This window comes from Sminthopsis crassicaudata, chromosome 1 (assembly GCF_048593235.1).
Source record: "Sminthopsis crassicaudata isolate SCR6 chromosome 1, ASM4859323v1, whole genome shotgun sequence".
NCBI lineage: Eukaryota > Metazoa > Chordata > Mammalia > Dasyuromorphia > Dasyuridae > Sminthopsis > Sminthopsis crassicaudata.
Genome location: NC_133617.1, coordinates 628,786,123 through 628,799,921, shown reverse-complemented (window position 1 = coordinate 628,799,921; position 13,799 = coordinate 628,786,123). Strand labels below are relative to the sequence as shown.

At 38.4% G+C, this 13,799-nt stretch overlaps 1 protein-coding gene across 6 annotated transcripts in view; it reads left to right on the top strand.

The window, feature by feature from the left end:
* KATNIP (katanin interacting protein) overlaps positions 1-13,799 on the top strand; it is a 252,434-nt gene that overhangs the window by 227,520 nt on the left and 11,115 nt on the right. For all 6 annotated transcript variants that reach the window (XM_074282774.1, XM_074282775.1, XM_074282778.1 and 3 more), the window contains 5 exons: positions 5,909-6,066; positions 7,064-7,131; positions 9,088-9,198; positions 10,061-10,200; positions 12,207-12,308. In XM_074282774.1, coding sequence (XP_074138875.1) covers positions 5,909-6,066; positions 7,064-7,131; positions 9,088-9,198; positions 10,061-10,200; positions 12,207-12,308 — 579 coding nt within the window. The remainder of the gene's footprint in view (positions 1-5,908; positions 6,067-7,063; positions 7,132-9,087; positions 9,199-10,060; positions 10,201-12,206; positions 12,309-13,799) is intronic.

The window sequence follows — 13,799 nt, the reverse complement described above, 5'->3', positions numbered from 1 at the left end:
TAAAATGAAATTGGAAAATATTTAATAAAAGTAACAAAAATACAATAAATCATAGGTACAATGGTACATTTTAAAACTAAGATGATATATGATCCACAAGGATCCTCATGTCTGCATTAGTGGCTCCTATTTTTATTTGAATTTGACACCACTTGCCTAACCCACATATTTCCATCAATTCCTCAAGAGAAACTTGAAATGCTTTGCTAAAATCTAAGTAAACTCTATTCATAGTATTATTTTGATCTACAAGTCAGAAAGGAATTGAGGTTATCTGGAATGGCCTTTCTTGATGTCAAGTACTTGTTCTCTATAGTCACTAATTTCCTTTTCTAAATGTTCACTAAGTATCCCTTATAACATATTAATGTTAGAATTTTTTAAGACTAAGAATTAAGTTCATTGGCAAAGTTTGCAAACTCTATCCTCTTTCCTTTTGGAGTAAACTCTTTTCTTTTTGATGCATTTGCTTTTCTTTTTCCAATTCCATGGTATTTCTTATGTTTCTTTTCTCTTTTCTCTTACTTTTCTCTTACTATTGCCTTTCTAATGTTGGGTATCTCTACCTGTTAGCTGGTTTTTTTTTTTATAACATTTTCAGTCCCAAGACCAACTTTGACTAAGAAAATAGAAACATGATAAAAAGTAAGCAAATTTTCAAGCTTTTCATTATCCAATACCATTGTCCTATTAACTTCAAAAAGTAGTTCTATCCTTTCTTTCATCCTTTCCTTTTCCCCTAACTTTTAAAAACTATTTTATTGTTTGTAGCTTCCCTTGCTATTGAGTTATTGAAAACTTCAGCACTTCTGACACTATACTTCTGGGACCATACAATGCTTTTGCATTTGTGCTCTGTAACTAACCCATGCTTCTATTTTTGGCAAATGATTTTTAAAAATTTAAGTTGGCTGATGAGTTCCCCCTGCATCATATCATTCTCTTTAGACATCTTTCTTTTTTTTTCATCTTAGAATCTGTTTTCTCCTTGTAGCTTCAGAACTAGATTCTCAAAAACTTCCCATCTTTCTAAATTGATTTTGCCTATAGAATTTTAATATATGGGATTTCACCTCTTCTTTTCCTGAACACTTTGAAATCTGTTATCCTGAAATCTGTACTGTATGACAGACTATGCCTGATTTCTCTCACCTTCTGCATCACAAAGTTTTAAATGAAATAGTCATTTTCCTGAAAGCTTCCCATCATATCTGCCCAGCAATCAGTTCTTTCTTGATGAGAATCAGATCCTTAATATAAACCCCCTTCATTGGCCTCTTTACTTTTAAAAGATGAAATTGTCATTGAGGCAAGTCAGGCAATTTTGCTTTTGACAGAAACAGAACAGCTGAAGATATGCAGGTAATAGTAGTCCCCTATTAGTACTATAACATGCTCCCGTTCCAGGCTTAATAAGATCTGTTTGCCAAATACACCATCTGATATGTAGATATCAATGTATATATAATTATATTTATATTTGTAGACATCTTTCTAGTTATATCTGTCTATGTGGATATAGGTATACAGACTTATATGTAGATGCATGGATATATCTCTCTATATAGAAATATCTCCATGAATGTGTGTGTATATGTGTAAACATATATGAATATTCAGTTTTCTCCCTTTTCCCTTTCTTTCAACTTAAAGCTTTGAAAAGGTTTTAGGAAGTCCTCTTTACCTGGATTTTTAGGGGAGAAATGTTTTATAAAGTAATTAGGAAGGGCTTCATAAAAGAACTAGCATTTCAGATGGGCCTAAATGGTGGTTATAGAGGGCAATGTGAGAAAAAGCAAGAAGGCAAGAAAGAGCATTCTATATGTAGGGGACAGTAATGAGACTGCTGATAGAAGGGTTTTCCTTAGAAAGTACTGAGAAATATGGTTGGATATATATTGCAACCAAATACTGAGGAGGGTCTTATAAAGTATGTTTATGCCTAGTGCCATAAGCATTTGGTCACTTTGAATGGGAGTTTGTGAGTAAAGTGCTTGATGAGCTCCAGTATAAGAATAGCATTGTATAGAGAATAGCATTGTTTGGAAGGTAGTCCTGTCAACAAAGGAGTTTTGAGGCAACTGGAGGAGAATGAAGATATAATTATTACAGTAGGATGCAAAAAGTTGCCACTGTCATTTTTCCTTCTTGTCCCTGTTTTGTTCAAGTTTCTTGTGATATTCAAATTTTAGTAATATATGGGAAGTGACATAAAGGAGGCTGGGAAAATATAGTGTAGATGGCAAATGACCTCAAAGAATTAGAAATAAGGCTAATAAGATATCTTTGGAGAGAAGGGTTTGCTTTTCATTTTTCCAAAGTCTTGATATCCCAGGTGAATAAGAATCAGTTTACAAGGAAGGTGGGGAAGGGAAGTTCCTGAAAAAAGTGAAAAAAAGATGATTGGGAGGGCACTGAAGAGAAGACATTGTCATTGTAAGTGATGACAGGCATTTTGGAACTCTTCCATTCTGATTTTAATGATCTACCAGTAGACTTTCATCTACAGATGTGGTACCCTATTATCTATCTATCTGTCTATCTATTTATTTATTTGTTATTATAGCTTTTTATTTACAAAACATATGCATGGGTAATTTTTCAACATTGACCCTTGCAAAACCTTCTGTTCCAACTTTTCCCCTCTTTTCCCCCACCCCCTCCCCTACTTGACAGGCAGTCTAATACATGTTAAATATGTTAAAGTATACGTTAAGTCCAATATATGTATACATATTTATACAATTATCTTGCTGCACAAGAAAAATCGGATCTAGATAGAAAGAAAAAAACCTTAGAAGGAAAACATAAATGCAAGCAAACAATAACAGAAAGAGTGAAAATGCTATGTTGTGGTCCACACTCAACTCCCATGGTCCTCTCTTTGGGTGTAGATGGCTCTCTTCATCTCTGAACAAGTGGAACTGGTTGAATCATCTCATTGTTGAAGAGAGCCACATCCATCAGAATTGATCATCATATAATTTTGTTGTTGTCGTATATAATGACCTCCTGGTTCTGCTTATTTCATTTAGCATCAGTTCCTGTAAGTCTCTCCAGGCTTTTCTGAAATCATCCTGTTGGTTATTTCTTACAGAACAATAATATCCCATAACATTCATATACCACAATTTATTCAGCCATTCTCCAATTGATGGGCATCCATTCAGTTTCAAGTTTTTAGCCACTACAAAAAGGGCTGCCACAAACATTTTTACACATGTGGGTCCCTTTACCATCTTTAAGATCTCCTTGGGATATAATCCCAGTAGAAACACTGCTGGATCAAAGGGTATGCACAGTTTGATAACTTTTTGAGCACAGTTCCAAACTGCTCTACAGAATGGTTGGATTCATTCACAATTCTACCAACAATGTATCAGTGTCCCAGTTTTCCTACATCCCCTCCAACATTCGCCATTATCTTTTCCTATCATCTTAGCCAATCTGACAGGTATGTAGTGGTATCTCAGAGTTGTCTTAATTTGCATTTCTCTGATCAATAGTGATTTGGAGCACCTCTTCATATGACTAGAAATAGTTTCAATTTCTTCATCTGAAAATTGTCTGTTCATATCCTTTGGCCATTTATTGATTGGAGAATGGCTTGATTTCTTATCAATTTCTTATCAATATCTATAATTTTGGAAATGAGGCCTTTATCAGAACTTTTGAATGTAAAACCATTTTCCCAATTCATGGCTTCCCTTCTAATCTTGTCTGCATTAGTTTTGTTTGTACAAAATCTTTTCAATTTGATATAATCAAAATTTTCTATTTTGTGATCAATAATGATCTCTAGTTCTTCTTTGGTCACAAATTCCTTCCTCTTCCACAGGTCTGAGAGGAAAACTATCCTATGTTCTTCTAATTTATTTATAATCTCATTCTTTATGCCTAGACCATGAACCCATTTTGACCTTATCTTGGTGTACGGTGTTAAATGTGGGTCAGTGCCTCATTTTTGCCATTCTAATTTCCAATTTTCCCAGTAGTTTTTGCCAAACACTGAATTCTTATCCCAAAAGCTGGGGTCTTTGGGTTTGTCAAACACTCGATTGCTATAGTTATTGACTATTTTGTCCTGAACTTAACCTAATCCACTGGTCAACTAGTCTATTTCTTAGCCAGTACCAAATGGTTTTGATGACTGCTGCTTTATAATATAGTTTAGATCAGCTACAGCTAGGCCATCGTCATTTGATTTTTTTTTTCATTAGTTCCTTTGAAATTCTTAACCTTTTGTTCTGCCAGATGAATTTTGTTGTTATTTTTACTAGGTCAGTAAAATAGTTTCTTGGGAGTCTGATTGGTATAGCACTAAATAGATTAGTTTAGGTAGTATTGTCATCTTTATTATATTCGCTCAACCTATCTAAGAGCAGTTAATATTTTTCCAATTGTTTAGAGTGACTTTATTTGTATGGAAAGTGTTTTGTAGTTTTTCCCATATAGTTCCTGACTTTCCTTTGGCAGATAGATTCCCAAATATTTTTAATATCAACAGCTATTTTAAATGGAATTTCTCTTTGTATCTCTTGCTATTTATTGGATTTTGTTAGTGATGTATAAAAATGCAGACGATTTATGTGGATTTATTTTGTATCTTGCAACTTTGCTAAAGTTGTAGATTATTTCTAATAGCTTTTTAATAGATTCTCTGGGATTCTCTAAATATACCATTATATCATCTGCAAAGAGTGATAATTTGGTTACCTTATTACCTACTCTAATTCCTTTAATCTCTTTTTCATTCTCTTATTGCCGAAGTTAGCATTGCTAATACAATATTGAATACTAATGGTGATAGTGGGCAACATTGTTTCATTTCTGATCTTATTGGGAATGGTTCCAGTTTATCCCCATTATAGATACTTACTGATGGTTTTAAATAGATGCTCCTGACTATTTGAAGGAAAAGTCCATTTATTCCTATACCCTCTAGTGTTTTTTAATAGGAATAGGAATTGGATTTTATCAAATGTTTTTTCTGCATCTATTGAGAAGATTATATGGTTTTTGTTAATTTGGCTATTGATATAGTCAATTATGCTAATAGTTTACCTAATATTGAACCAACCCTGCATTCCTGGTATAAATCCTACTTGGTCATGGTATATTATCCTGGGGATGATTTTCTGTAATCTCTTTGCTAATATTTTAAGGTTTTTGTATCAATATTCATTAGGGAGATTAGTCTATAATTTTTTTTTTCTCTGTTTTTGTCCTACCTGGTTTAGGTATCAGTACCATGTCTGTGTCATAAAAGGAATTTTATTGGACTCCTTCATTCCATTTTTTTTTGTTCAAATAATTTATATAGGATTGGAGCTATTTATTCTTTAAATGTTTGGTAGAATTCACATGTAAATCCATCTGGTCCTGGGGCTTTTTTCTTAGGGAGTTGTTTAATAGCTTGGTCTATTTCTTTTTCTAAAATGGGACTATTTAAGTAATTTACTTCCTCCTCTGTTAATCTGGACAATCTATATTTTTGTAGGTATTCATACATTTCGCTTAGGTTATCGAATTTATTGGCATAAAGTTGGGCAAAGTAACTCCTAATTATTGCTCTAATTTCCTCTTCATTGTCTTTAGTCATTTAGTGGCCAGAGATGTCAGAGACATAGCACAATTCAAACACAGGTCTTCTTCCTCCAAAGCCAGCTTTTGATCTTCCAGGAAATGTCAACAATTAAATATTGCATTACTGATCCATGAGGATGACCCTTAAGGGGCAATTTAGACTTAAAGTGAAGTCTCCATTATATGATAAAAACAGGAATAAATCCAAGTAAGATGAAGGATTTTATGAAAACATTCTATATTTGTGATTCTGTGAACAGTGGTGTAAATATAAACATGAATATGGGCGTGAATTTTCTGAAACAATGGATTGTCTTACTAGGCCAAAGTTGTGCATGTGCTCCTGGATGGTCAGCATGTCTCTCCGCCATCAGGCTTCCTCGTCCGCAAAGGGCCAGGTCACTGTCACTTCGATTTTGCTCAAGAAATTCTCTTCGTTGACTATTTACAGCCCCAGTCAGCAGCAAGACCATCACGGAGGTAAAAGGAGAGGTTCATATTTTCAATACTTCATATATATGATTGAGAATTATGTTACTTTATATGTTGCTTTGTGATTAACAACTTAAAGGATTTTACATATGTCTTACTTTGCTATTTCTGAAAGCTTAGCTGGGCCTTTCTCTTTCCTAGAAATTCTCTCTAGCTGAAATCTTACATTTTTAAGTATTTAATTTCCCTTCCTGCTTAGAGAGACCATCCAGAAGATTGGCTAGATTTCCATAGCAGACACCATAAGAATGTACATTCCCACATATTTATTTGTTGATTAGTGCTCAGAGTCAAGTACTTGAAAATATTTGGCAAATCAATATTCCACTAAGAGGAGAAATGAAGTTGCTTTAAATTCTATCTCTGTTTCTTTTAGTACTGTTGAAGTTCAGAGCAGACCTCTATCTAACACTTGTATTTGACATTATCAAGGAGAATTTCTTAAAGGAAAGAGAATGTACCCTTCTATTCATTCCTTTCATCCATTCCAGACAGATGAAAGAGTTTGATTAAAGGGTTTGACGTAGGAAATTCTAGGATCCTTTGGTGAATGAATAGCCTAGTTTGGCTGGAGTGAAGGGTTTCATGTAGGAAAATGCATGTAGGAAAAGAGTATAGACAATGAGGAGCAGAGTAATAACAGTTTGCTCATTTAAACACCTAGTAGGTGGGTATTCATAATAAAATCAACCTAAATGAAATTGTGGGCTGTTCCTTTATTGGATTGTTGATGGGTAAAATTCACATACTGAAAACACAACATATAAGCCAATAAGTGATCTGGAATAAGACTCAGCTGCGATAAGACTGAAGGTTTCTGCATATTAAGGTAAGGACCATGTACTGGACAGTTACTGATGAGTTAATGGAAATGGAATTGCAAAATAATGATAGAGGTGACTGTAGGCAGTTTCAACTTTGTCCTGATGCTGATTATTCTAACACACCATAATAATAACCCTTATTTCACTGTTTTATATTTTAGCCGGACTGATTTAAAGAATACAGAACAAGCCAGCATGGACTATGAAGCCCCATTAATGCCATGTGGCTGTATCCTTCTCTACTAAGCTATCGCATCAAAGAAAATTGAGTCAAATTTTGATAGTTATCTACTTAGAGAAACAGACAAAGAGAGAGAGAGAGAAAGAGAGACTCAGAGAGAGAGAGAGAGAGGAAGGGAGAGGAGGGCTATTATGAGAAAAACATGTTATAAAGTTGAAAATTATTACTATTATCATTATGATTTCTCCACTGAAATCTTCCCCTGGTGCCTCAGTACGCTGTGGAGCTAGTGTGGATTCTTGAGAGCCATACTCCTGAAATACGAGCTCTGACAAGCCCCCCCAGACAGAAAACTTTCAGTACAGGCCCAGAGATACACTGTATATCTAGCTCGAGGACCCATCCAGTCAGCTTCAGAGATGTTCATTACCAGGAAATTGGCCTTAATTAATGAATATTTTGAGCCAAGCAGTTAATAAAAACTGTTAAGGTATAAAGGGGTTACTGCTACATCCATAGTAGTTCCTTAAGGAATTAAAGACTTTTATTCAACATAACCCAGCATTTATTATGCACCTACTACATGGAAAGCACTGTGCTATACATTGAAAATATAAGGCTAAAACCAGAACAATTCGTGCCTTCAGGAAACTTTCATTTTATCAAGAAGAATTATTAATCTTCTATTAATTAAAAATTTTACAGCATATAATTCATCTGATTACACAAAGAGTTTTCTAGAAAAAAATCATACGGACTGGATATCATAATACCTTGATTTCTGACAGTGATTCATAAAAGAAACTGAACAGGACTGTGTTGGGGCTGGTCAGGAGGGCCCACTGAAATAGGTAAGAGTGGGATTAATGAAAGGGTCATCTCTAAGAGCTTCTTCTCCATTGGAGGGATAGTATTCTGTCACATGATCTATCCCCATCTCTATCCCCACTCTGTGGCCTTCTTCTGCACCAAGCAAGGAGTGGGTGAGAAGCAGGAGTGAATAAAGTCCTTCCCTGTCTTCCCTTTATCTGCGCTTCACAATTCTCGGTTATTTGGAAGGATTCATCCTGACAGTGATTGTGCTGTGACCCATCTAGATAATGGCTCACTTCTAAATATGCCAAAATGAGGAGCAGTTGTTTTCTCCAATTTACAGGTAAGGAAACTGAAACCATGAGGTCACACAGTGGATCAGTTACCAAATCAGGACTGGCACTTCTGTCCACAGACAAGTTGTATTTATCCTGCCTTGTTTATTGCATCTTCAGCATCTGGCAGAGTTTCTGGCACATAGTAGGTGCTTACTAAGTTCTTGATTGTTGAGTAATTGAGGTAAGGTAGTACAGATATTACTGTCTCCACTTTACAAATAAAGAAATTAGCTCATCTAGTAAGTGTCAGATTAAAAATGAATATTGCCCAGAAAGCACCAGAGAAGCATATGACAGGGTTAAGTAGGCTGCAATGCACAATGAATTCTGAAGGAAGTTCAGGGTAAAAGATGTTATCAGAGAAAGGTATATAATAGAAAGGAAAAGCAACTCCTTCAGCAAGAATAAGGGAGAGACACAGACCAGGTGCTTTACTAGTATCTTTTAAGACGTTAGGAGGTGTCTAAGAATATTCTCAGCATGGCAGATGTGCCCATTCCCTGCCCAGTACTGGAGAATTTCTTGGAGATCCTGAACAAGTCACTGAGGATGAGAAGATGGCAAATAGCAATAGGAGGCACCTTGGAAGGGAATGGCCATATTCAGTTGGATTACAGATCCATTTGCCTATCAGTATCTGGATGAATAAGACTTGAGATCTTCTGACTGAAGATCCAATTTCTTTCCCATAATTTCTCTCTGTCTCTCTTGAACAGCCACAGCTATAAAATATGTGAGAAAATACCTTTTTTTCTTACTGATCTACAATTTTAAGTGAACAAGGAAATTTGTCCATCCCTTACTGTTTATTGTTCAAAAAATTAAATTAATGGTCCTTAATAGTCTACTGCAGTCATCTTCCAGTTTCAGCTTCTCACCAGCTGGGGAGATCCATATTACATCGGTCTGAATGGACTGGAGCTATATGATGAACATGGAGAAAGAATTCCTTTGACGGAAAATAGTATCCTTTATTGTTCAGAATGACCCGTCCTCCCATACTGAAGGGATATAGAAGATTGGGAGGGATTAAGTCAATTATATGTCATGGTCAAGTTTTATTTTAAAAACTGCCACCTCATTAAATATGCATCAGGTCATATTTCTCTGTGGGCAGCCTCCCTGATTAGAACTACCCCCTACTACCTGGTTCAGAGCTGCTTTATGGAATTGGCTACAATTTCATGCCCAAATATGGGACCACCATGAAATACCCAATTCTCAGTCTCCATCTGCCCCCCCAAATTGTGATGCTGTTGCTAGAGAAAGGCCCATTAGCGCCTGAGGCATCCCTCCCATCATTCTCTTCCTGTGACTAGGGAAGCAGTTTCAGGTTACCAGAACTGTCAGGCCACTTTTCTGCCTAGGTGATTACTGTCAGTTTCCACCTTTCATTCTCTTCCAGATTCCTCTCCCAACTTCCCCCTCCACTTTCCCCAAACCCCCACACTTCTAAATTTCCCTTTCTCATTTAACGGTCGTTTTTCTTCCCTCATCTTTAACAGTTCTGGGAAGCTCAGATTTATCAGTCAACCTTTTGGCCATTCTCCTCTATTTTATTCTTCTTAAGACTAGCCTGTCCTACCCCCTGTGCTCTTGTTCCTTTCTGCCTTCATGCACTCTCATTTTCTCTTGAACATCCCTAATTTGGCTGTCACTTCAGCAGCTACCAGGACTAACAGGCAGCAGCTCCTGCCTGTGTGGTACTTTGGCCCCACACTCCCCTGAGTTCTCCCATCATTTTGATGTAGGTTGGCAGATATAGATTAGAAAATGGTGTGCTGAGCACTTCGTTTGGGTTATTACAGCTTAAAAGTTCACCTCAGACATTGCTGCTTTCCCAGACAGTGTGAATACCCTAGAGGGAGTATGTGGAGATGTCCGAACTCCAGACAAGCTCATTGACCAAGTGAATGACACCAGTGATGGCAGACACATGTGGCTGGCCCCAATCCTTCCTGGCTTGGTAAAGTTAACGAGTACCACATTCTGTATTTTGTGACATCCTGAGGGTTTGGTGGGAAATATGTTGTTTTTTATTTTAATTTGGCATATGTCAAAGTTAATGGGAAAAGCCCTGGATTTGGAAGTCAGAAAGATGGGATTTTAATTTTGGCTTGGTCACCAAATAGCTATGTGGCTTTGGGTAAATTATTTTATCTCTGTGAGCCTCCATTTCTGTACTGAAAAAGGGAAGAGATTATTACCCAGTCTACTTCACAGAGCATTGACAGGGTCATTTGATATATCATATATAAAAGTCCTTTGTAAACTAAAAAACACTAAAGAGATGTGAGGGATTCCTAAGTTGCCATTAGTGACAGCTAAGGCCTCTGGTTTATCTGTCAAGCCAGATTCAGCTCTGGTGTTGAAGCTCAGGTGAGAGAACACCTGTACTTACACTTGCCATGCAAAGAATGAGGCTCCATAGCCATAAGAGCATCTGGAGGAAAAAGAACCCTAAGTCCAGTGTCCTCCATACCACTAGGCCAGACCCTGTCCTGAGGTTCTCTGTGACGGGGACCAAGTGGCAGGAATGCTGTGGTTGTCCAAAAGGTCTGGAGGAGGGCTCAGAATTGGCCATTCTGTGACCACTGTTTTCTGTGGCTAGTCCTAAAACAGGAGCTGCCATGTGGGCTCCACACCCTCGCTGACATTTAAAATCTGAGAGTGCCAAGCTGCCTCTGACTTTCATGTTTATAAATCAGAACAAAAGTATGAGTTTATAGATTATAGGAGTTAGGATTTAGAACTGGAAGAGATCTCAAAAGAACTTCTAGCCAGGTCCCTCAGGCCCAGAGAAAGGTGACCTGTACAAGGCCATATCTTCTACGTGGCTCAGCCAGGATTTGAATTCACTTCGTTTGACTATGAATATGGAGTTCTTTCCCCACCCTGACTGACATAGGATCTGAAAGCAAAGCACTGAATGCTAGAGGAGACAAGGGCCAGTTCACTGGATGAGGACAAGCCTGACCAGTAGGTGGGACCCCAGGTTCTCATCCCAGATCTCTTCTTCCCCTCTGGGTCTCAGATGAGAGGGGAGTAGACAGTCTGCATTGTCCCTTCCAATTCAAAATCCTATGACCCTAATAATCCCATGACTGGAATAGAATTTTAAAATTTATTTCCCTCACCCATCCCAGAAAATTTACCATCTCATCCCACAATTATGCAGCTCAGCTTTTTGTAACCCATTCTCCTGTGTTTAATTTATAGTGTTTGAGTAAAGGAAAGGAAAACTAAATAGGATCCATTTAGTTAGGAATACTTCCCCTCTATTCACTCTTGAGGGCACCAAGCCACGGGGCTGGGGGAAGCCAGGGTGGACAGAGCACCACAACAAGGAGGGAGATGTGAGCACCTGAGAAAACCGTTCCTCGGAGATCCTTGTCAGCATTTTGCCACTTGCTAAGGCTATTGTTACAAAATGCAGACACTGGTGACGGGGCAGACTAATGGATACCAGGAGACTAAAGGCCCAGAGGAAGCAGGCTGCATGAGGGGGAGAACCCAGTGTTTTAGAGGGACTCCGGAGCACAGGGGGATTGGCTCTCTTTGGGGTTCATCCATCAGGGGCAGAAGAGTTGAAGGAACTCTGGTATTAAAGTCTGAGGGCTGTGATTTGAATTCGGGCTCTGCCCCCTCCAACCTGCGGGAACTTGCTACGACCTTCAAGGCTTTACTCAGCTGCCTCCTCTTGTGGGAATCCTTTCCCAGCCCCCTTAGTTAAACTCTTTGGGTCTTAGCTTCCTACAAAGTGAGAGTATTAGGCTATGATCCCTCAGGTCTCTGCTTGCATGAAATCCTGTGCTCAGAAGCTTCTCTGCCAGCAAAGATTTAATCTCTATTTCAGCATTATTCCCCCTTTCTCAGCAGAGGATCTCTCCATTCCAAGCCCAACCTTGACCGTCCTGATTCTCTTCCTTTCTGTTGCCAACCATGTCTGCTTGAATGTCTTTCCTCTGACAGGTGAATCGGGTTTATGTGATCTTTGATCTGCCTACCACTGTGTCTATGATCAAATTGTGGAATTATGCAAAAACTCCCCATCGAGGAGTAAAGGAATTCGGAGTAAGTACTTATTATGCTGGCTGCTAATTGCCCCGTGGCAAGTATATGATTTGTTTCATTGAGTTGCAACTTTGAAAACAAATTTCTGTTCTCCCAGGATATGAATTCTCACCACTGTGAACTCAAGCCATAACAAGGAGAACAAGTTTTCTCTTAAGACACAGGTCCCTAGTGTCAAGTGTTGCCCTTCTGAGTATATCCAGCTGTTGTACGGCGACTGTGGGAAGTTATAAAAAAAACTTTAAGTCATAGTTATGTTCTTCAAAGATGTGATTCCAAGCTTGTAATCGTGACCTGGGTTCAAGCCCCAGCACTGTTAACTCCTCAGCGCCTCCCCCTGTGTTTGAATTCTGTACTCTGCTTCTTGAGAGGTCGTCTGTATCCACAGAGGCAGTCCGCAGAAGTGTTTTCTTTTAAGGGTTACATCCTTTAAACACCATCTTATTCAAATAGCTTTATCTCTGAAATTGGATTTAAAAGAGATGTCTCTAGGAGGTGGAGGAGAGTGCCCCCATCTCCTTTCTTCCACAGGACTAATCTATGTCACTGCTCTGAGATTTGTTTGAGAATTTCAGAAGAAAGGACAAATTCCTCTGTTAGTCATTTCTGGCCCTTTACAGTCTGGATCCAGCCCATCTTTCAAGACTTCTATGTTGTTTCCCTTCAGTCACTCTAGATCCCAGCTAAATTGGGCTATTTTCTGTTCACCAGAAACAGCCGGGCATCTCCTTCCTCTGTAACTTTGTATGAACTGTCTCACCCGCCACACCCAGACCCCTGCCCCCTTCTACCTCTGCCTTCCGAATCCCTAGGCCCCTTCAGGGCTACATCAGACACCACCTCTTACTCAAGGACTTTCCAGATCTCCTCCCCTTCCCATCTTCTCCCCCTCCCCCAGTTACTGGGTACTTACTTCTTATATATTCCACATTGACTTAACTCTCTTTCCCCTATCCCTCACAGGCCAGGGACTGAACCTTTTTTTTTTTTTTTTTTTTTTTTTTTTTTTTGGTATCCCCCTTGTCTAACACAGTGCTTGGCAGTAGGAGTCAGTTAATAAATGCTTATTGAATTGAATTACACACTACCTTTGTAAGCTTAAGCTTGTTGAGATTGAGTTTCCTTTTTGGTAACATGGATATAATGATCTAAACACTGCTGCATGGCATGGTAGGGGTGACCCTAGACTTGGCATCAGAAGACCAAGGAGATCAGGTTTGATTCCAGCTCTACCACTTAGTCCTGCTCCAGCTTGGGCAAGTTAGTTCAGTCTCTGGCATAAACCTCATTGCAAAATGAGAAATTTATGGAAGAGCAAGGAGGACGGTTGAGCTGGAGTACGGAATGCATGGACAGAAGTAAAATACCCTAAGTCTGAAAAGACAGGCTCAAGCCAGAATACAATGGACTTTAACGATGGACTGGAGAGTTTGGTTTTTATCTCGGACAATATGAAATTACAGAAGATTTTTGAGCAGAGACCTTCACGGG